At 37.9% G+C, this 22,627-nt stretch overlaps 1 protein-coding gene across 7 annotated transcripts in view; it reads left to right on the forward strand.

Moving 5' to 3' along the window:
- The window catches only part of USP6NL (USP6 N-terminal like), a 117,607-nt gene extending 99,835 nt beyond the window's left edge, over window positions 1–17,772 (forward strand). For 6 of the 7 annotated variants that reach the window (XM_068670046.1, XM_068670048.1, XM_068670047.1 and 3 more), the window contains 5 exons: window positions 170–264; window positions 1,374–1,439; window positions 1,532–1,631; window positions 3,791–3,943; window positions 14,110–17,772. In XM_068670046.1, the coding sequence (XP_068526147.1) occupies window positions 170–264; window positions 1,374–1,439; window positions 1,532–1,631; window positions 3,791–3,943; window positions 14,110–15,551 (1,856 nt within the window). In that variant the 3' untranslated portion in view covers window positions 15,552–17,772. Of the gene's footprint in view, window positions 1–169; window positions 265–1,373; window positions 1,440–1,531; window positions 1,632–3,790; window positions 3,944–8,270; window positions 8,322–10,670; window positions 10,746–14,109 lie in introns of all 7 variants that reach the window. The other variant, XM_068670050.1, reaches the window with a different exon arrangement.
- Window positions 17,773–22,627: the final 4,855 nt, after the last annotated feature.

The following is a 22,627-nucleotide window of genomic DNA, read 5'->3' on the forward strand; positions in this document are numbered from 1 at the left end:
GTATGTGTGTATCCATACACGGACATAATAATACTGCTATGAATATCTGTTCAGATCCAGTGGTCTGTAGAAGAGTAATGTTCTCAGAGCTCTGAATTTCTTTTTTGTCTTATATTTCTGTCATTTTTATGGTACATAAACCTGTTACATGCTCAAATTCTTCTTTTAGGTTTTTTTATTCCTGGTTTTCCAAAACTATTGAGGTTTCAAGAACATCACGACAAAATACTGAAAAAATTTTTGTCCAAACTTAAGCAGCATTTGGTAAGTAGTTATAGCACAATAAATGGAATACTATTTTACAGCTTGCTGCCTTATTTTTAGTCTCTATTTAAAAAGTTCTTATAAGAGGAGTTGATGGTCCTTATAAAATTTGGATAGAGTAGTATTTTCTCAAAGGTAAATGTTGCACAACATCTCTTCTAATGCTCTTAAACAAGAAATAGCACTTAACTTTTTATTAATTTTGTCTGTATTTATTCCAAACAAAGAATAATGGCCATATTTTATTTTTCTAGTGGGAAGAAAATGTTCTCCTATTAGTTATAAAGAATTTTCTTTTACAGTCTGGTTAGGTCTGCAAGAATCCTTCTCCATATCTTAAACAGTAGTGTAAGAACTGCTCAGCTGCAGCAACATCTTCAAAGAGATCACTTTGAAGAGAGCTGTTTACAAACATTGCCTTCCCAGGACTATATTATTTTCTGTTTTGGTGTTTTTATCTCCCTAAGGAAAAAAACACCCAAAATTTGAGAACAACCTAGCACCTTGGCAGTGATGAATAGCATCTAATGTGTGCTTCATGTCTTGTAAACTAGAATTTAATATCTTTTTTAACAACATGCTGTAATACTAGCTCATAACGTTGCATTAGGCAGATCTGGTTTAAAAAAAAGAAAAATGTTGGGAGGTCAAGCCCAAATTAGTCCTAGAAGACAATCTTGTACTTTTTTAAAAGAAAAAATCCTTTAGCAAATCCTTGCAAAAATTTTAACAACTACAAAAAACAGCAGTTCTGTAACTGACTTGGCTCTGAAATGGAAGTTGTAATTTTAATTTTTAAAGCACATGATAATGATTCTTATCAAGAAATGTTGTAGTACTCTGATTTTTGAGATTTTCATGTTTCAGGAAAAAAATATATAGCAATCCCAAAAGGATTGTTTGATAATGTATATGAGTGCTGAAAGGCCTGTATACTAACTGCAAATGCAAAAATAATTTCATGTGATTGAGGTGATACAGATTATGGCTGGCATAGTATCTGGTTTTGTATATTGCTTATATATTCATTATCGCTGCATTTAATAATACAGAAGAACTTTTTTTTTGTTCGTTTGTGAATATTTTTAAAACTTTTGTGTTTTTTACAGGACTCACAGGAGATGTCCACTAGCTTTTACACAACAAAATGGTTTTTCCAATGTTTCCTTGATCGTGTGAGTATACTTTCCATTTTCTACATCTTCTATTTCTAATCCAGGGTTGGGACAGACTGTTTTCACACTGTTGCTTGGTTCTTTCATTGCAGACCCCCTTTACATTAAGCCTCAGGTTATGGGATATCTACATACTTGAAGGAGAGCGGGTTCTCACTGCTATGTCATACACAATTATGAAGCTACATAGAAGTAAGAAATCTCTCAAATATTTGAATGCTAAACATACATTCATCTGGTTTCATTCTTATTTTGTGTAGCCTTTGTGTTAAAATCTTAGTTTCCTGTTTGCTTTATGCTGTTTTTTACAAGCGTCTTTCTCTCCTCATGAAAAAATAGAGCAAAATCGTTCGTTCATTAATGTGTGATTGCCCAAGAAAAATTGTATTATATTGGCAGTGGGCTTCTAGATGGTATTACACTTGCCTAAAAATCATAATTATGTTAAATGATTAGACAAGTACAGTTAAGCATAGGACTTTAAAAACTTGTATATTTTTCTGTATTGGTATTTGAATGCAAGTATCTCAGAGAAATAAAATATCTATCACAGAAAGAAAGTTAATTAAACATCGACATAGGTTGAGCTGTGGTGCTGATTAAAAAATGGGGAAAAAAAATGATCTAGTTCCATGGTTTAGAAATGGCTTGCTAGCCACTACAGGATTTCATTTAATAAAATAGTGCTAAAAGAATCCAGAAAAGGTGATGTCTTGTGCCCCTAAATACCTGAAACTCTATCAGCAAACAATTCAGCAGTGAAGAATCATCAGTGTATATCTCATTTTTATACTGATTTTTGTCCAAGAATGTCATTAAAATTCATCTTTTCCGTAGGTTGGATGGCCTTTTCTTCCATACCTTGCCTACAGGGAAAATAAGATAGAACTTTTGAACAGAATTGTCCAAAGCATTTATGCCTGCATGGCTTCCCATAGTGATTTAGCACATTAAGCTCCAATTTTGAAGATCCGTGTTACCTTCTAAATATTCTTGGGCATTTCTCAGGAGATATTGTAGCTCAAGTTTGACAAAGTCCTGTGGGACTTTGGCTTTTTATTTCACAGAGAGTCATGTAAATTCAGAGGTCAACACGGAGCTCTTTGCAGAATTGGAGTTTTGTTTGCTAGCTTATCCTCCTTAACCTGTAGTAATGCTGCATCATTGTCTTACTGCAGTGTGTTCATTAGGATGTTCATAAACAGCTTTGAAAAACATTATATTTCTTAATTGTACTTTGAACAGCTAAACATTTGGGGGCAAATTGTTAGGCTTAGCATTTTGATTTATTGTCTTTATTTGCAAATAGACATCTGCTTGAAATTTTTCTGTGTTCGCTGTTCTTCTTATGGAAAGACCTGAGCAAAACTTCTGGGTGGAGGTTTGCTTTCTTAGCAAGTACGTAGCAACTTCGTCTATGATCAAAACACCAAGAGTTATTTTATGGCAACAGAGGAGAGATGAGAGGACTTGCATAGAAGTTGACAGAAGATGGATTCTGATTTATTTTCCGGTCCTTACTTGTATTATCTTCCATTAAAAACATTGAATGTATGGCTGTGCAATCCAAGTTCCATTGCGTAATACATGTCAAGAGAATTTTTATTACAGTGGCAAAAGCATTTTTGATGGTTTGTGTATAGAAGTTTAGCATTCTGGAACTTTTGATGGCATATGTAGGCTTAAAGTAACAGTATGGGTATGGGGTTACAGCCTAGCAAGCAAAATATGTTTGTGTGGGAAACATGGCCTTACAGCTATGTAAAAGGGAGAAAATCTGATAACTGTAAAATGACTTTCAAAATATAACCTGTATTAATTGAAGCAGCAAAAAATGCCCAACACATTGGTACTAAAGTGTGAACTGCCACAATGATTTCATTCGAAGTTTAATTCAGTTGTGAATCAGAATACCTTAAATGTCAATTTTTAAACTGTTTTACTGCTTTCAAACCTTTCAAACAGAGACATGATGTATTCTGTAAAGGTCTATGCCAGTGTTGTGTAAGTCAGGGATGCAGGCTGAAAAATGAAGAGCTGAAAATATTGGATATAACTTAAGCAGGATAAAGGCAGATGACTTGCATTTAGTTGTGTGAAGATGCACCTTTTTGGGAAACATTGTTCCTAGTAGAGAATGATTAGTAGAAAGCACTTACATTCAAAGTTGCAAGTGAATTTCTGATGCATTCTACAGATTTTTTAATGTAGAATTCTATTTCCTGCTTAACTAATAAGCCTTTTCATTCTGCTTTGACAATAAGAACATCTAATATTTTACGTACATTTCTGAAGTTTAATGGTCATAATCACAAGATATTTTTATTCATAATACTATTTTCTTCTTGTAGAGCATCTGATGAAATTACAAATGGAAGAGCTTGTAGAATTTCTGCAGGAGACTCTAGCTAAGGATTTCTTCTATGAAGATGACTTTGTAATAGAGCAGCTCCAAAATTCTATATCAGAATTGAAACGAGCGAAGCTGGATTTACCAGTAGCTGGTAAGATACTTGTACACCTACACTTTTAGATACTTGGAGCTTTTCACATGGTGAAAAAATCTTAAAAATGCTAAATCATGCTGTTAAAGACTATGGAAACAGTTGTCTCTTCATCATTTCTGCCAAAATATTTTACCGTTTAAAATCAACACTCTTCATTTTATGAGTTTGCTTTTTTTGCTAATGGCAAAGCACTTTAAAACACACCAGGTTCTAATAATTTTATTAATTTGGTTTTATGAAATGGAAATATCCGTAAGATAGAAGATTAAATATCCGGGTTTCCAACTGTTTGAAGCAACACTGTTGTCTGAGAATACAAATTGTTTTGTAGCTTGAATAGTAGCTATGGAACAAATGTCAGGCCAAATAGTTTCTTCTATCGGCCCAATCCATTTTTTAGAATTCTTTGCAGGTGATACACCTTCTGGGTGTTCAGCTGAATTATTTTCTTCATTTCTTCTTAGCCTTTGTGTTCATGCATTTCAGTTGCAGAGCAGAGACTGTTGTTTCTCAGGACACTACATAAGAAGTGTCTATAGGGTCTCTTCTTCCTGTTGAGAGATTATTTTCTATTACTGCCCTCACAATATTTAAATTAAATTTTCTTGTGATTATTCTTAGTTCTTTTTTTATCCTTGCTAATTTGTAAAATAGTATGTGAGAAAGAAACGTGCCTTAAAATTTTAAAAAATACGGCAAAAATGGCCTTAACATAACTTTATTAAGTTGTTATGGTTAGCTTACAGAAGTTCAGAAATGTCAGAACAAAGGTTGCCTATGTAGCCTTGTTGTGATAATGTAATTGTGAAGCTCTTCCATTTTAGAACTTCATTTTCCTGTTCCTCTAGGAACAGGAAACTGTTCTCGTATTTGTATACACTCATTTATTGCGTGTAGTATTGGGCTGTTTCAGGGCTCCTCATCACAGATAGGTACCTGTTGTAATTCTAAAGCAGATCTGTCTCTCAGGCATGCAGTCAGACGCCTTGTGTGTCTGTTTCCCATCATCTTAGCTTCTTGTCCCAGTTTCTCTTGCTCCTATTCTTATGTTTTTCCCTCATTCTGACATTTCTCCCAGCACACTTTATCCCACCCACCATAGGTCTAACTCTTGTTCTCACTTATCTCATCTGCTCAGTTTTCTTGTTCCTTCTGATGCACACATTCCATGTCCAGTTAGTCTGCAGCTCTTCTCCATGTTACTGCTTGTGCTGCTTCTTCCTCTTTCTAATCACAGCCTTCCCATCCTGCTTTTTCCTCATCCTTTTTCCCCAAGCTAGGTTGCAGCATTTTCTTATTCTTCAGAGCAAGTTGCTCTTTTCAGCACCACTCTTCAGTTGTCTGCTTTGTCAGACATCTTGTCTCAGCTGATGCTTGATCACGGTGACTGGCAGTGGATAAATATGTTAATGGACAACTTTGTCTTTTAGCATCAATTCCACTCCATCATGCTAGAAGAAGATAGGATCATCAGAGTGCTCCGTTACATTTTAAATACTGTGTTATCCGTGATTGTGTGTGAAGATTTTTTGCCCCCTTTCAGAAACTCAACGTACTTGTAGTTGGGTAGGTTTTTCATGGATGTGGTAAAGCAAATTTTACCAGTGAGGAGTTTATTTTCCACTTGAAAAGTGGAAAAACTGTGGTACTGAAAGAATTATGAAACATTTTGTAGTTTGATATGTTTGAATGAATTAATGTTTTTTTTTTCCACCCTGGAAAATCACATATATGCAACTTGTGTTGAGGGTTTCTGTGGAAAATACAGAATTTACTGTAAATTTTTTTGAAAGAAAAAATGAAGGCTGTTCCAAACTGACTTAATGTCTTAAGGCTTTTCTTGTGAGAGAATGCAAAAAGCCTTCAAGTGAAGTTTTGTTTGAGAGTACTCCTAGATCTTGAAACAATTAAAGGAGGCTGTACCTGACATTAAGAGCCACAAAGTGGTTATCTTGCAATGCAGTAACAGAAAGTGTGAGGCACAGGGAGTTGTCTTGTGAAAACAAAAAGCAGAATTTAGTGAATGCATCTTCTTGACATGGAGTGCAAGTTGTGTGGTTTCACATTTTGTATGTCTAGGAGTGACTCTTGATGTGACTAGCTGGCAAGACAGTAATTGTTTTAATCCGTATCAGTTCGTTCTTTTAGAAAGCTAAAGCAATGTCAGTGTCAAAACATGTCTTCTTTTCCAACACGAGTGAGGAGGGTTGAGTATTAAAATAAAAATAAGAAAAACAAAGCCAAAGTAAAGTATATTTTGGTGCTGGATGAGGAAGTGAGGCTGTTTCTTTTTCATTTCAAAGTAGCCTGGGAAAGCCTCTCTGTGTGGTATATTTTTGCCAGGGGTAAGTGGGAACATTACTTAACCTTTCACAAAATAAATATGAAATGCCTGTATCCTAATCCTTGGAAATCTAGCTGATTTGTCTGCTGTTATCTGTAGTTGAGTGAGGCTGTCTCATTTGTTCTTCATATGAATTTCACAAGCCTTTGATTTTTTTTTTTTACTGTTCATTTTGGTTTTACTAATCACTGTCTTCAGGCAGTAATATTTTTCTGCAGGTTCTCAGCATTCTCTAGACATTCAGCTTCAGCTTTGCTTACGTGTACGTCTGATTACTCTCTCTTCTACCTTGAGTGTCTTTACTATTTTTCTTTTAGTTTCACATAAAATTTATGAAACCATTATACATCATGAAGTAATACACACACAAAAAATCAAACTGTTCATTTAAGTATCCTTTGTAGCAGGAGAAAATAATGTTTATTTTAGTTTTCTCAGCTGAAATCAGAGCACTACTTCCTGTCTTATACTTTTTTGCACTGAGCAATAATTATACCTTTAATAATTAAGAACTAAAGTAAAAATTAATGTTAGAAAAAAAAAATCTTCATCTTACAGTTGCATTAGTATCAGTCATCCAGGAATAGCAGTGAGCTAATTGAGCTCTGTGGAATTTTCCATCTGGCATCCTTTGTTAGGCTGTATAGATTTTCCTGCCCTAGTAGGGTAAACTGTGGTAGGATATTAAGAGGTAATAATTTTTGTGTTGCTTTAAAGTGGAAGTCTGCTTATGTCTAATGTAGCTTTCTCTGGCTTGCTTCTTCCATGGAGGGAAAGGACTTTATTCAACACTTTCTCACCGATAAAGCCAATAAAATGCTCAGCCAGAACATTTGACATTCCAGGGGCACAGTTGAATTGATCATGCTAATTTTGGATGTTAGCTAAATGGCTTTGCCAGTATTAGGACTATTTTGCATAAACCAGACCACAGATTTTTATGCCTTTCCGTAGTAATTTCTGGTGTAAGTGCTGTCCAGAATAGGATAGCCTGTACCAAGTGACTGCAACCTTCCGATGATGGCTCATAACTTTAATACTGTTCTCAAAACCCAAGGTAGGCATCCATGTTTCAGTGACTATATGGAAACCTCAGAGTGTATGGATAAATGTGCTACTTGTTGTCGAGTCCTCAGAGGGCCACGATGTGACAGCTATATGTAGAAACGGTCCTATAAGGTACTTCTCCTCTAGTTTTTTTAGTAGGAAAAAAAAAACAGATTTTCTAGGTTGACTGGAACATTATGAAGGGTGGTACCAAAGCAGGCTCTTGAGCAGCACAGTCATATAAACCTATATGGTTTAGGATTTACATCTTCTCAAGTAGCTAGATCTGACACAGAGTGGCCAATCTCTTCCTTAATTCCTTAATTCAAGGACTGTGAAACGAATTTCATTGGTAGATGCCATTGTTTCTCTTTTTTTTTCTTTTGTTGGTTCAGATACTTTCCTTGTCCAAGCTCTTGAAATGCTTGCCCACGTTTTGATTTAAGATGTCCTGAAGGACAGGGAGATTCTGGGTCTTTTTATTTCTTAACTGAAAGTTAAATAGACCATATAGCAATGGAGAAGGCCTTAAATTTGAGGTGCAAGACCTGATTTAAAGAAATATTGCCAAATTTGAAAGCTGCCATTGTCCTTTTGCTGAACTTAGTGCATGGTAACACCTCCTTTAAACCCTCAGTCTTTTAGTTCTCCCAGTCCTTCCTGTATTTAGGGACAACTAGCAAAATCTGAATCTTCTATTTGTCATAATTTTTTAAATGTATACCTGCTATTTTTCTTTAAAGGTATATTTTAGTAAATTTTTATGAATACCTTTTATTCAAATCTTTATCTATTTTAAATACTCTTTGATACTCAAATAATGTCTGTTTTTTGCTCTTAATACGTATTTTGATGGCCAAAATAATGCAAATATGTAAGTCAGCTTGACTTTGTTTCTGATGGTGTATCTCTTTGGGTTGTGTTTTGTTTCAGAGGAACTTTGGATTTTTCACTTGTACTTGAAGAATACACAAGTAGCTATTTCATACCATGTGCTTTGCATTTTAATCAACTAATTTTTCTGCCTTGTTTCTTGTGTGTTATGACTTTTACAAGATTATGAAGGAAATTGGCCTATGAAATTATACTAATACATATTATTTTCAACCGTTTTAGACATTGGCCTTGCATCATTTCAAAATCTTTACTGCTTAAAACTTGCATGCTTTTGTTGAATAAGATCCAGATAGTTACATTGGTTATTTTTCACAGCCTTAACTTGAACTGAATTTTCAAGAAAGTTTATTTTCTGGAAGAAACGTGGAGTTACGGATCTGAAATGAAAAAAATGAAAAGTGGTTAATTTTATAATTTATTTATTGATTTACAAAGACCACTTACAGCTCGTTACCCGTAGCTTCAGACCAATGACCAAGTTTGTTATATTTTTCTATTGTTTCACTAAATGCAGATGTTTATAAAGTAAGGTTTTGTTATTGTCAGTATTACAAAAGTATTACACAGCAGCAGAAAGACAAGGAGTGTATTTTGCTCTACCATCATCAAGTTGTCAAGCAAGGCTTCATTTCAGTATCTCCTCCCTGGCATATAAAGGAGGAGGAAGAGAGAGTGACTTTCAGGCAGCAGCTTGAGCTTCTAGTGCAGACACTTAAATTTCTTTAAAATTCTCTTGGACTTGTAAACAGAACAAGTAAGATGGGAAGTCACTGATGGAACATAAACACAAAATATCAAGATGTCATTTTAAGAGTTGTTTTTATGACCATTACCATCCTTGAAAACTGTGTTAGAACAGTCAGAGTGCATGTATTCTGGTCCTGAAATTAAGGACTAGACTGTTATTCACCAGAGAGAGCACTTAAAGCACTTTACTCCAATTATATGTCTGCTATTCAATGCATGAGGCTGTTAGTGCCTCCTGGAGCAATTATCTGTAAAAGTCTTGTAGTTGGGATCGACTTCCACTGGGTGGTGACCAAGACTTGCTAGAGCAGGAGTAAGTGAGTAGACTAAAACTTTCTTTAATATCACTTGAATTTTTTATCTTTTGGTCAACAGTCAGATCTGCTGATATTTGCTTTGCTCCTTGTCATGTCAGGTAATATGTTTATCAGCAGAAAATGAGCACCTAATTGTTCTTTCTTCATTTAAATTCTCTTGCTCTACTTCCATTTCTCTCCTTTCTCCCCCATTTTTCTTTATTTCTTTTTCTCTTGTACTTTTTTCTCTTTTCTTTGTTGTTTGCTTATTTATACCATATTACATCCAATCAACTAAATCACAACCTTTCTTTTAAAAGAAAAACATAAAATCCTATGGTACCAGCTCTACATATTCTAACATAAGCTGTTACAAGCTTTCCCAAAGGACACATATAACTTAACTCTGTCTAGGAAGCTGTTTTGTTGAAGAAAGTTGGGGAGAGAAGATGCAGCTGGGCATTTTCTCATGGCCCAATAAGCTTTGGAAGACAACGGCACATTCGACTACCGTTGAGGTTGCTGCCAAAACCAGCTGAACATCTTTGTCTTATATCCTAGTTGGAATTGCTTTTAAACATTGTGTGTAAACATCGTAGATTGTGTAGAAGATTACTTGTCCCAGGAATACATTTTGTAGGACTCAGAAGTTCCTCCCTTGTTATTTCTTCAGACAGGAAGGTATGCCCAGAAAGTGAAGTAGCTCAGACTTAGGGCCAACGGCACAAACAGGTTCAATTTAATGGCCTTGAAAACATACAAATAAAATTTCTGCATGCTCAGATATGAGAACCAATGAGTTGAGCTGATGTAGTAAAGATGATGGCTAAGAGCTGCATGAGAGGCTTCAGGCAGAGCTGGAGTGGAAAATGGGTAGATAAAAGATACGCAGCTTGTTAGAAGAATCAGTGTTTTTGCATGCTTCTCTGGCAAGCTATTTATGTACCTCTTACTAGTAGAGATGTTTGTTGTGATTTAGTTTCTTCTGTTTGCTTTTGAATTGTGGTTTCTTTTCCTTTGCTTCTCGCTTTTATTCCTTTTTTCTTTCTTTTCTTGCCAGCATGCAACATCACGGTTTTCTTCATATTCTCACTAATAGCAGGCTGCTTGAAGCATTCACAGGCATAGTCTGCATGCTAGTTTGTGCACTTGAGAAGCATTAACGTGCATGCTGATGGATTTTTGTTATTTTCTACCTCCTTAGTTTTGTGGACTTCTTTGAACTTTATGAGTTTTCATCTGTTTTTAAATAATAAAGTACTTTGATAGCTCCACGGGAAGTGTCAGCTCTGTAGATGTGTCTATATGTGTTTGTATATTGAAATTGGAATTAAATATGCTTTTTTTGCAGTTTTAAAACAAATAGGTTTTCCTCTAGGAGGTGATCAGTTTGGGGGGATGTCTTTGTGCTCAGTGCTGTGGATCCTTGTTACAACTCCTTTCCTTCCAGTGTTTGTTATGGCAGGAGGTGATGAGAGCTGAAGAATTTTTTGGAACAGAACTAGGCGTGTGCTTTGTAGCTTGAATTAATAAACGAATATCTCTAGCAATGTGGCCTTTCCTAAAGTTTGATGCAAATGTGGTTGATTAAGCAAGCTGTGTCAGTTGTTTCAGACCAAGGTCAAGTTAAAACAAATTCAGTGGAAGCCTTGTGGCTAAGATTTAGAGCTGTATTTCTTCTTTTCCTCATTGACCCTCCTTCCACACATACACATTGTTCCATATTTTTGCTTCCTGTGAAAGCACCAAGCTCCAATATTACCGGCCTGTAAAAAGCTGGAGGTCTGGTATGATGCTGTTAGAATGCAACGGTTTGCTTCTACATGAACTATGGTTGGCTTGGAACTCTTTGCTTATTGCTCAGTGCATGAATTAATTCCAAGTTTGAACAGTTTCACAGCAGACATGGCAAGACTTCTCTGATACTCATTTTACACCTGTAATTCATTTTATACCTGTATTTCATGTTACAGCAATGCATTGTCGAAATAGCATGGAGCAGATGAGTTGTAGTGTTCTTTTACCCTCAAATGGGAAGGAAAGATGACAGAAAGCAATCTTCAAAGCAGCCTAGATAGAATTCAATAAGAATGTCTGCACTGTTCTCACTTGGGTTTTATTAGAGCTTAAGAGTAATTAAGAAACCTTAAGTGTATGAAATTAAAGAAACAAAAAACTCCAACAAACCCCACCTTTATTGTACGACCAAGTATATTTCAAAGGATCTCATATTGCTCTGTGTGCATTTCTTAAAGAGTAAAGGCTGAAGGAAAGGAAATCCATTCATGGGTTTAACGTTTTTATGACAAAGAAGGAAGCATTGCAGGCACTAGAGGATCTGGTCTTGTCTTCATTTTTTTTTTTTTTTCATATAGCTTGAATACTTGTATTACAAGCATGGAATTAAAATAATACATTTTTTTCTAAAACATTTATGACACACAAGGACAGAAATTAAATAATTTATAGATGTTGAGGAGACATTTTCTTATATCATCCCAAAACTACCACGATAACCTGGAGGTTATATGTGATTCATGATTAGCAGCATATAAAAGCTGCATTCTGTTTAATTCAAATGACAAATTTTTGTTATATACTTTTGATATTGTTTTTTAATTCAGACTTCATGATGTGCAAGTCTTCAAGTCCATGCTCCAGATTTTAGCCTGGTCTCTGAATCACGGGGCCCCACCGAGACTGAGAACAAACCACGAGGCTTGTAATTTCAAGACCCACTCACTGGTGCCTGATGCTAAGGCCCTACCCCACCACATAGCCTGCTGCACTGTCTTGCGTAGCTTCTTCATCACTGAGTAAAGAATGCCAGGTGTACAATCCTGCAGGATGATTTAACTTGTGGAAGCACACATTTGGGGGCAAGTAGTTGGGGAGGGGGCTTAGCATGGGTAACTTTGCTTGCTGAGGCATAGAAAGGCAGACAATGAACACCCTCAGTGTAAGAGAAGAGGTTTAAATATCTAAATAATTGTATGATCGTAACTGATGAGTAGGGAAAAATGAGTGGAAGGTTTTTTCTACAGAAAACAAGTAGGTTGGATTTATTATATGTAAACTGAGGTTTCTGAAGTTGTTAATTTCTAAAGGAAAGGGTGCATTTCCATATGACCTCTGGCCTCCTGTGAAGACTGTGAATATCAAGAAAAGGGTAGTTTAATTGTTTGGCAAACCCAGGCTGTGTGTAGTGTTTTTTTTTAAAGTACTTTTTATTTAGTTATCTTGTCATGACACACAGCACTGTTGTATTTCTCTCTGCTGTCTTCTTGCTATGTCCTAGCTGGCACAAACTGTAAGTTTTCATTTAGTTTATATAGCAACTGATCCGTGATGGTAGTTTGTTATGCTTTTGTAATAAATAACACTGACCTTGGCTGCTGGCTTTCCTCTGTGTACCTCTAGCACGAACCAGTCATCAAAGATTGAACTCGTACTATTGACTGTAAAAATGAACATGGCTTTCTTCTCATTGCAGTGCTCACACCAGGGATAGAGACGTTTATATGTATTCACCATGTGAGCCCGTATAGACACTTAAAGGGAATTTTAATTACAAATACCTCAAAAAAGTGAGGCTAACTTTAAAATCTTCAAGATCTTAACTAACCTTAAGATCTTTGGTGATGAAGGAAGATTTTACAGTTCTGGACTTTTAGGAAGAAGCAGGAATTAAAATTGTTTTATGGCTGTTTTATATATTTTTTATTTTGTGTAACATTTAAGAATAGCCATTTCCTTTTTTTCTACATACAGTAGGACTTTTACTTAATAGACTGATAAACAGTTGGATTTGTTTGGCTGTGCTGACTTTATAATTTTTTTTTTAATTGTTTTTCTGGAAATACAGAACATCAAATAAATAAAATGTAGATTAATAAATTTAATGAGAAGTATGTGACCTTTTCAATAGATAATGGGAGAAATGAGTGGATTACACAATTAAAGTCATATACAAGAAGATGGTGGTAAAAGACAATGGCTAAGAAGATGAAGGATGTTGAGTGCTAAGGGGAGACTGGTGTGGAAAATTCGATGTAAATTTTTCTGTAAATAAAATTCAGCAATGAAACACTTCTTTATACTTTCTGTAGTGGCACTGTGGGCTGTTCTCAATATCCGTTTAATTGATGTTTAGCACTGGCTGTTGTGATGTGTTGAAATCAAAATGGGAGAGCTTGCCAGTTGTATCCTAGTTCTGTAACTTGAACGCTCATTTGAAATCATGATATAGACAATTTCAGTATTAGCTACTTAAGTTGTTCTATAGCTGATAGAAAGCTGAACTGAAAAAATGGTGATTCTGTGTAGAGTCTTCTTGTTACGGTGTCACTTTCTAATACAGAGAATGACATCCCCTAAGCAGGGGCTGAGGAAGAACAAGGGCATGACTGCAGATGTTAACGGGAAGCAGCACTCAAAAAAGAAGTGAGAGAAAGTTCAGAGATGTCTGCTAGAGAGGTTGTACATGTGAGGGCAGAGCAGATAGCATAGCTTGCCAGTAGTGAACAGCAAAAGATGACTGAATGGAAGGTGGTGGATTGGAAGAGGGATCTCAGAAAGGATCTTTAAAGCAATGTCAATGAGGAAAAGCTTGGCAAGATCGTATTGGCTGAAGAAAGGAAGACTAGAGTAACTGGTTGAGATGAGAGCCTAAACAAATTCTTTGTTAAAATACAGAAAAACCTTTGAGGTCTTTGACAGAATGGTTATCCGGAGAGAGGCTTGGATAATTTAGTTATTTTTGCTTGCATGACCAATAGATCAAAGACGATTTCTATACACATATGAATTTGTTATTACTGTTCTTTCTTTAGGTAAAGAAGATGAATTTCCAAAGAAGCCATTGGGGCAAATTCCATCAGGACCTCAGCCTGCTATGCCTAATTCCACTCCAATGCTTAATGGACAGAACAGCACTGGTACACAAACAGTGAGAAGGACAGAGAGGAGACCATCCTCTGGAGAAGAACCGGAAAGTTCACCAAATAACCGAAAAAGAATTAATTCACTGGAAAAACAACCTTCCTTAAAACAGCAGAAGTCCCGACCGATAGACACACAGAGTATACAGTCTAAAACTGAGGTAGATGCTAGAAGAAAGCCTCAACCCATGGGGCAAGACAACTCAAGGCAATATGATAATGCAGCTGCTAACCAAAATTCAAATGCTATTTCAAATACAAGAAGGGAATTTGTACCTAAGTGGAATAAACCATCCGATATCAAAATAATGGAAAAGACTATGAAACTTACCGCAGAGGTGAAAGGAAGGCCAATAAATCATTCAGTTTCAGGCTCACCACCAGGTTCTGCAGAAACACAGCCTTTGAATGTAAAGCAAAAGATGAGGGTTTTGGATGCTGATGAAGGTAAGCGTGGGTCTAATGCGTCACAGTATGATAATGTTCCAGAAGCTGATATTGAGAATGAGAATCTTGTTGAAGAGATGCTTGAGAGAGCTCATCCACAGAGTCCAAGGCATGTAGCATATTCAAATAGTCCAAGAAAACAAGCTGATAAAATACCCGCTCCATTAAAAATATCCAACAATTACACCTTCACTTCCCAACCCAGATCTCCAAAATACTCCTTGCCATCTGATGGACCACCTCATGGACTGAATGTGAAACAGCCACTGCCATCTTATAATAATCCACCTACTTACCATGGAAATTCTCCAAAGCACGTTTCCAGTATAGGCAATACAAGTTCCATACCTCTGCACTACCACGGGAATCGAACCAGCCCTTCTGGTAGGCCATATGGTTCTTTTATTTCAGCAGATTACTCTCCAGATAAATTACAAGTGAACTCGTATCCTGCCAATCGCCAAAATCCTCTCTCCCCAGCCCCTACTCGGATAGAAGTAGCCCCTGTCGATGCCTATACCAGCAACCTGAGGTCCCCCCCAGGTGTCAAGTTCATAATCCCTCCTGTGGACTATTTACCAGAAGATAGAAAGTGGCCTGATGCTGCGTATATTTATAGGCACGAACCGTACAGGCAGCCCTGGAACCAAGACATTAACACGGGTCACTTGGATAACTTCCAGAAATACCAGCATTTTCAGGCAACACCGTTTCAAGACCACGCTTTTCCTGCTGTTTCTGTGGACGGTCCAATAAGATACAGGACTTCACCAAACTTTGAAGAGCATGGTTCGCCACAATACCAATATTCAGGTCCATCAGCTCAAGCCCAACACTACCGAAATCAAAACGATGGATTGTCTATGCATGAGTCTGTGCTTCTCTGAGAATCTGTCTGTACTTACTAAAGTGGCAAGAACCAAACTCAGTTATGCATTACTGTGTTAGCAGTAGTCCACCTCATTTCCTCTATGAAATGTGGACAATTCACATGACTCTGTCAAAAACAACACTATTTCAAAGATGTTTCAGGCTTTCACTGAAGGCTAGTTGAGTTTTTAGACTTGCATCGAAGCTCTTGAAAGTGATCTGATGCACATAGCCGTAGCAATAGCAATAAGATCATATACACAGGATAGCTAATACTGTCATTTTCCCTCAAATTTAAATAACTCGTGTTATGATCTTTCTGCCTAAAACCTAACACATTTACAGGTTTTATTTTGACTGACATTGTTAATGCACTGTATAGATGTGTGGGTGCATGTGTGCGAGTGTGCACTTACATACACGAATGCATATGAAAAAGAGCTAAAGAGTTTAAATGTAAATTGCATTTAACTTTGGGCAAAGCTTGTGAAGTACTTTTATTTCATATTAATTTTTCTTTATAATTTATTTGAGAAGCCATTCATTTTGAATGGGATTTTCTGTCATTGTTATACAGCTGCCTCAGTATCCCAGTATCTGTTCTGGGCAGGGGAGATACTTTGGGATTATTAATTTAAATTTATGTGAGAGTTAATTTCCTCTCCTTTGACTACTGTTCGTCATTTTCCTCAGCAGGAAGGAGCAGGCAGGCAAAAGCAGAAAGCCAAAAATGTCTTTATAATCTGGCTAAGAAATGGTGCTGAAAATTCAGGGCAGTCTCTAGTTTTGTAGGTGAATTGAAAGCGGAGAGTTTTTACCTTTGCACCCAAACCTACCGTCAGAATGTCTGAAATCTGCAAAACGTTGGGGCACGGTGGGAGCAAGGCCAGATCCAGAAATGGTGCTGCACCCTTCACTTTTTGCCACGCCGTGCTGTCAAGCTAAACAAATTGGTTGCAAGGCCAAATCTCACAGGTATCAGAACTCCCAGCTCCTTGACGCTCTTGAGAAGTACACGCAGGAGGCTGAGACTTGGTCCTGACTTGATATTCCCTGAGCCGTGCGCATATGCAGCATCCCTTCCTTTAAGCTTTGTCATGTCAATTCCATTTTGGTTTTGCCCTTTTTTTCCCCAAAGAGCCAGCAGGTTTGTGCCTGTGATAGGGCACGTGCTGCTGTGCTTTCAGGCTGCTGAGAGACTGTTGTTTGTTTTTTTTACACTAAAACCATCCTGACTGTTAATAGGAAGCTTAGACTCCAGGTAACGTATTTTTAATTAGCGTTTGCAGCCTTTTTTTTTTTTTTTTTTTTTTTTTACTTTGTTTGCTTTTCCTTTCATTGACTGTGAACTGGGGGTGACAAAAATGAACTGGGGGGTGACAAAACCGCAGGTTGAAGTGGCACGCGGAGGATGCAGCCTTGTGAGCTGCCGGGGACCACGCAGGCAGTGCGGGATGCACTGACCTCTCCTTGAAACCAAGGGGACCGGAGGCGGGTAAGGATCTCGCCAGAAGAGGTCCTTGGAGTGCTTAGCAGAGAGATTTTCTAATCCTTAAGTACCTAGCATCGGTAGCAACATCGGTTCTGGATGGATTCGAAGGTTGTCCTGTTCTCTTTTGTAAGATTTGTTAACTGAAAGCATAGAAATGGATTTTATTTTATTTTCCTTTAAAGAATGAGCTTTAGTGCCTCTTATTGCTGCAGGTTGGCTCTGTAAGTTTTAAGGTACAGAAGTAAAACAATTTTTACAAATGGAAGTAACATTTACTTAGTATATTTCAAAAACCTTTTTTTTTTTTTTGTGTATATGATGTGTCTGATGTAATTTTTAATGAACTGGGCAATTTTATATTTGAAGAGTCGCAAACTGCAGCGAAGTAACAGTAGCAAAGCACTACACTGAAACTCTAAAATTGTGAAGATAAATATGACTTGGGCTTACCTTAGTTCTGCTTGCTTACAGCAGCTTAGAAATGTATGTACATAATATCGTGGCTCAGTGTAATAATCGCAGTGTTTAACGATGGTTCTGTAATTCGTAACAAGGCTGTACAATTCATTTGTGCAAGCAACACAAAGCTCTAAAATATGTATCAGCATTAGTAAATACTGTAGATTTTTATATATAAAAAATATATACACATTATTTTCTTATGTCATCTGCAACAGTTTTATAACTGTGTATCCTATTTTGATGTGACTGTATTTTTAACGTTAAAATAATAATAATTAAGCCTCTGTTGTTTTGTCTTTATTTTTTCATTGTCTAATTAGCTCAAAACTGCACAAATGGTTGTTCGTAATTGTGTCTCGATATATCTACATGTCCAATTTGAGTTGTTTATACATATTTATTTTGGGGCTAAGCAGTGGGGATACGGGCTGTGCAGTGCTTTTGCATTACTACAGAAGTAGCAAGGTTATTGATTATAGTTGACCACACTGCTAAACATGACCCTGTCCTTTGTGAAAGCTAGGAATATAAACTGTGATGATGATTTTCTGGTTTTGTTCCAATACCCTCACCCAGTACCAATTCAAAAGAAGAGGATTGGTATTGTATAGTTCCTTAAAAGCAGCCTCATGCCCCAAGTCTGCAGAGCAAAGCACGCTTTGGTTTCCATCCAACCGGACAAACCCAACTCAAGGCAGTGCCAGACTGAAATCTGCCCGTCGTGCCGGTAAGAAGCACCCTCGCTGCGGGGTGCAGTGAGACACAGCCGTACCAGTGTCTTGCTGGAGGAGGGAATCATCCCAGCGTAATGGATTAGATACCCTCCAAAGAGCTCTTCTGTCACTGCTTGCTTTGATCTGAAAACAGTCAAGCAGGAAGTATCAACATAAAATACTTTTTTTTTTTTTTTACTTTTTTTTTTTTTTTTTTTTCCCATGGTTTCTTAATAATTTTCTAGAATTTGCCTGCTTTGAGCTGTACAAATTGTAGGTTATTTGTGGAAGGTAGCCGTCGTGGCCCTCCTTACGGGCAGTGAGACAATTTCAGGGTAGGGGTTTGGAGAGTGAGTTATCTCCACTACCACAAAGAACACAGAAGACTAAATGAGGATAGATGTCTAACCTCTGCATGGCAGAAAATAAGTGAGATTAATCAGAATATAAGAGCAAAAGGAAATCACATCAGTCGTATGCTGTGAACTTCTGTGCTTGCTTTTCCTTTGACACTAGATTAAATCTGAAGACTTCACTGCTGGAATGTACAGGAGACTGAAATCCTTCAAATTGTCGGGGCCCTGGGAAAAAGACAGGAAGGACTGCAGCTATCGCTGCTACTCCCAGCCTTTTCCATGAATGGGATTTGATTATGTGATCAAAACCGCTTCTCTCTAATCAAAGCACGCACGCTACAAGCGAGGACAGAAGTCTTCCTGCTCCTGCTGGGACCCGCGGGAAGATTCTTGTCTGACGTCAGCTTCGGTGATGAATTTGGATCTAAGCATCATCATCACTCAGGCATCCGAGGAAGAGAATATGACTTCGGGAAAATGATCTTAATCTTTCCCTCTCCCCGGATCCAGCTGTGGCCTGTCTGTACCGCTTCAGGGAAGGTGACACAGAGGAAAGAGAAAACTCCTTTAGCCAGAAGTCTATTAAGGAGAGTATTCCCTCCTAATCCCCGCTGATGATTACCCAAAGCCTCAAAGCATGATATTCTTCGCAATTGTTTGAGAATGATCAGATCAATGCAGGCAATTCTTTTCTTTTTTTTTTTCTTTTCCCCCCCAGGGCCATAAGGGAAGGTCTTTCACACATGTAAATGTTGCCTGCCTCCGTAACACCTGCCAGCAGGATTAATCCCTAACCGGAAAGCAATTCCTCACTACAACTAGAAGTTGCAATGCGAATACTAAGGGATTTCAGAAATCTCGGAGGTTGCAGACAAGGACTAGCTTACTGCTAGTTGGCTACACCTTTGTCATAAACTGCTTGCTAGCTCCAAAATTAGATGCAAGGAGTAAACAACATGGAAATGTTGAAAAACAGCGCAGCCTTCCAGTGTGGAGAAGCAAATCCAAAGATTCCCCGAGGTGCGTACACATTTTCCAAGGAGATTTCTCTCAAGAATCCTATCCTGAATTTCACATCACACTCCGATATGACTTTGAAATGGACTTGCAAATTACAGACTTTTTTTTTTTTTTAATCTCCCCCTTGGGTGGCATTACATTGCGTGCACAAAGAGGAATGCCAGTTAAAATATGCCATCAGACGCCCACCGTTTCATCTCCAGCAGAGTACATTCTGCTGTCGGTACTTCAGTGAGAGGAAAATATAATCTTTTTCTTTTTTTTTTTTGTAGCCCTTCATATTTTATTTTCATTTTTTTTTGCAGAGCTCTGTGAATGTAGCATAGTTACAGCTCAACAGTTACTTAACGGAGTACTGTTAGGTTGCTCTTTAGATGCTGTGAAGTTACTGCGTAGTTTGCAGCTCATTTTTTTTTTTCCTTTTGGGGGTTTTGAGACAATCCAAATGCTTTTAATGGCAGAGTTGCAATGAGGAGATGAGTAGGCCAGCAAGTGCAACCAGGGGTATAATTTGGTCACTAGATTTAGCCTTTAAATGGCTGCCAGATGTGGTGTAGGGGAAGATGACACCGTTTTCTGGTCCTTGTGCCAAGAGGACTTCTTTCGGCGTCCCTCTGCTGAGTGATGTGAGTCTCCCAGCGAACACCGCCTGCCTTGGTGCTCACAGAGGTAACGTGGTAGCAGAAAATCAATGGCGATTTTAGAAGATCTAGGAAAGAAGCATTCAGAATAATCCAAAAATGAACCTAGCTTCTTCTGGCTTTTCTTTTCTGGGGGACGTGGAGGGGGTATGTTTGTTTTACTGAAGATTTTATTGTCAGCCTTGTCAAGGTGAGCTGTGCTCGATTCTCCTCTCTCTTTCCTTGCTCTGATAATGTGCCAGCTCTTGTTTTCCTGAGGTTTTGTGATGCCTTTTTGCTGCTGTTCATCGGGAACATGATAAAGCAGTTAATAACACAGGTTGCTGTTTGCCTCTTTGGCTTTGCCTCTCTCTAGACAATGTGCAAATTAAAACAAATCAGTTATCTGCTCAATATCATACTTGGTCAGAAATTATCCAGGATTTTTTTTTTCTTTTTTTTTTTTTTCTTCTGACAGAAAGCAATTTAATTTAGCAATTGGCGAAGGACACAGTAGTGTAGAGGCACTTGCATGGTCTCGGCCATCCAAAGCCGTGGGTTGCTTCTGCTCAGTATCAAGCAACAAAGGCGATCTTACACGCAGGACCGATCAAGCGTTTTTGCACAATGCTGGATCGTGCCACAGAAACGCGCCAGCTCAGACTGGCAGCAGGTCAGATGTAGCTACAACATGCTTGGTTTGGTTAGGTAAATGCCTCCTTGTTTCCTGATAATGCAGCGCTTTTGTCAGATTTTTCTCCTTGAAATGAGTCGGAGAGCTGGAGCTGGTGCTGTGAACCAGGACGGCCGTGCTCCTGTTCTCACTTAAGAAGACTGCAAGTGAAACTTTCTCATTCAAACCATCCCAACTTGGAGCATTTTCCAGTTCAACAGTATCTTCTGGAATCATCTTCAGTGTTATCCCTTAGGAAAAAAGACCACACTATTTTTTGTAACAGAGAAAAGAGCCTTTTAGATGATGTACTCCAATCTATGCCTTGATTTGTAGCCTACCCCTTCCCAGACGTTTCCCCCAAAGATAACTGACAGCATGGGCTGTCAGAGTGGCACCAAAATCAGTGAGTGATCTGCGTACTGCCACCAGGTAGGTCGTGGGGCGTTTTTAGGCAGGTTGGCACCCAGCTATTAACAAGGGGTTTTGCAATATGGCGAAGTGGAAAGCTTTACTGCCTGAAGTGTCTGCTTGAATCCAGCAGTAATGGGTGGTTTTTGTATTAAAGATCACAAAGCTTTAAAGCAAAAGGTCTGGATTTTCAAAGGCGGTGATACTTAGCAGCCTTCATTTTTGGAATGGGGTTGGATTTCTGTGTAAAGCCCCTTCCTAATAACCCCTGGGCTTTCTTCCTCTGAGAGTTGAACGATGTCCAGGCTGAAGTGCGTTATGGAGAACCCGTACTCTCAGGGGAGAAGGAGTTGATCTGTTCTGGGAGTCAACAGTTCCCAAGTTACTGGGCACGTGCTCAGTAAAAGTAACCTAGAATGAACTGGGTATCTTTTTAAAAAATATTTTTTTTGAAAAATAAAAGAATAAAAGGCTATAAAAGAGTCCTGTTGCCCTTGGTCTTCCTTTGAAGCAACGCACTGGTCAACTTCCAAAGCAAGTAACCGTGTTAGATGATCTTTATTGAATGTGAACTAATACTTCTGCCATCAGGCAGCCTTTGTTTGTTCAAAGTTTCTGTCTGTAACTCCTGACACCCTTCACAGCTCTGTCCCCTTCTGTTCCCCAGGTTTTACAGTGTCAGCTCATTTCCCTTGCAGTTATTTCAGCTCCAGCGAATGTGTTTTCTTTCCAATTCTTATGTCACCTCATCATGGGCTCCCTGCCCTGTATCAACTCATTGCGTTCTCCACTCCATCTCAAAGTCTGTTCTCAGGTTGCTGTGTTTCAAAAGAATCACAAAAAAAAAAAAAAACAAAAAAAAAAAAAAACAAAACAAGCAATTTTGAGATTATAAACCAGAAAATTAGTGCAGATGAGTGTAAAAACTAATCATAAATGCTTTTTGAAGGCCTATCTGGTGGCTGTGCTGTGCTTTGCAGTATGCAGCACCCATGTCACATCTCCTTGGTCTGAGGGACTGGGATGTGAAGTGGCTCACTGAGCTTTTCCCTAGGCAATATCTGGTGTATTTTTTGTATTTTTTTTATTGTTTTTGAAACCTGGAAGTTTTTGCCCCTCATTGGAGAGCTTCGTGCTGGCCAACACACAGGAACAAGCCAACCTTTATTGGTCGGCTGGGCTCAGTGCTCTTTGCATATATTTCATTGTACACAGCGACTGAAGGAAGAAAGAGCAGGCTCTTAATCACAGAATTAGTGAATTGCAGCTACCCAAAGTCATCCGTAGTTGCTGGAGTCTGCCCATTGTTCAAAGCTGCCCTTTTTTGATGCTGTAAATCATAATTT

Source organism: Anas acuta, chromosome 1 (assembly GCF_963932015.1).
Source record: "Anas acuta chromosome 1, bAnaAcu1.1, whole genome shotgun sequence".
Taxonomy (NCBI): domain Eukaryota; kingdom Metazoa; phylum Chordata; class Aves; order Anseriformes; family Anatidae; genus Anas; species Anas acuta.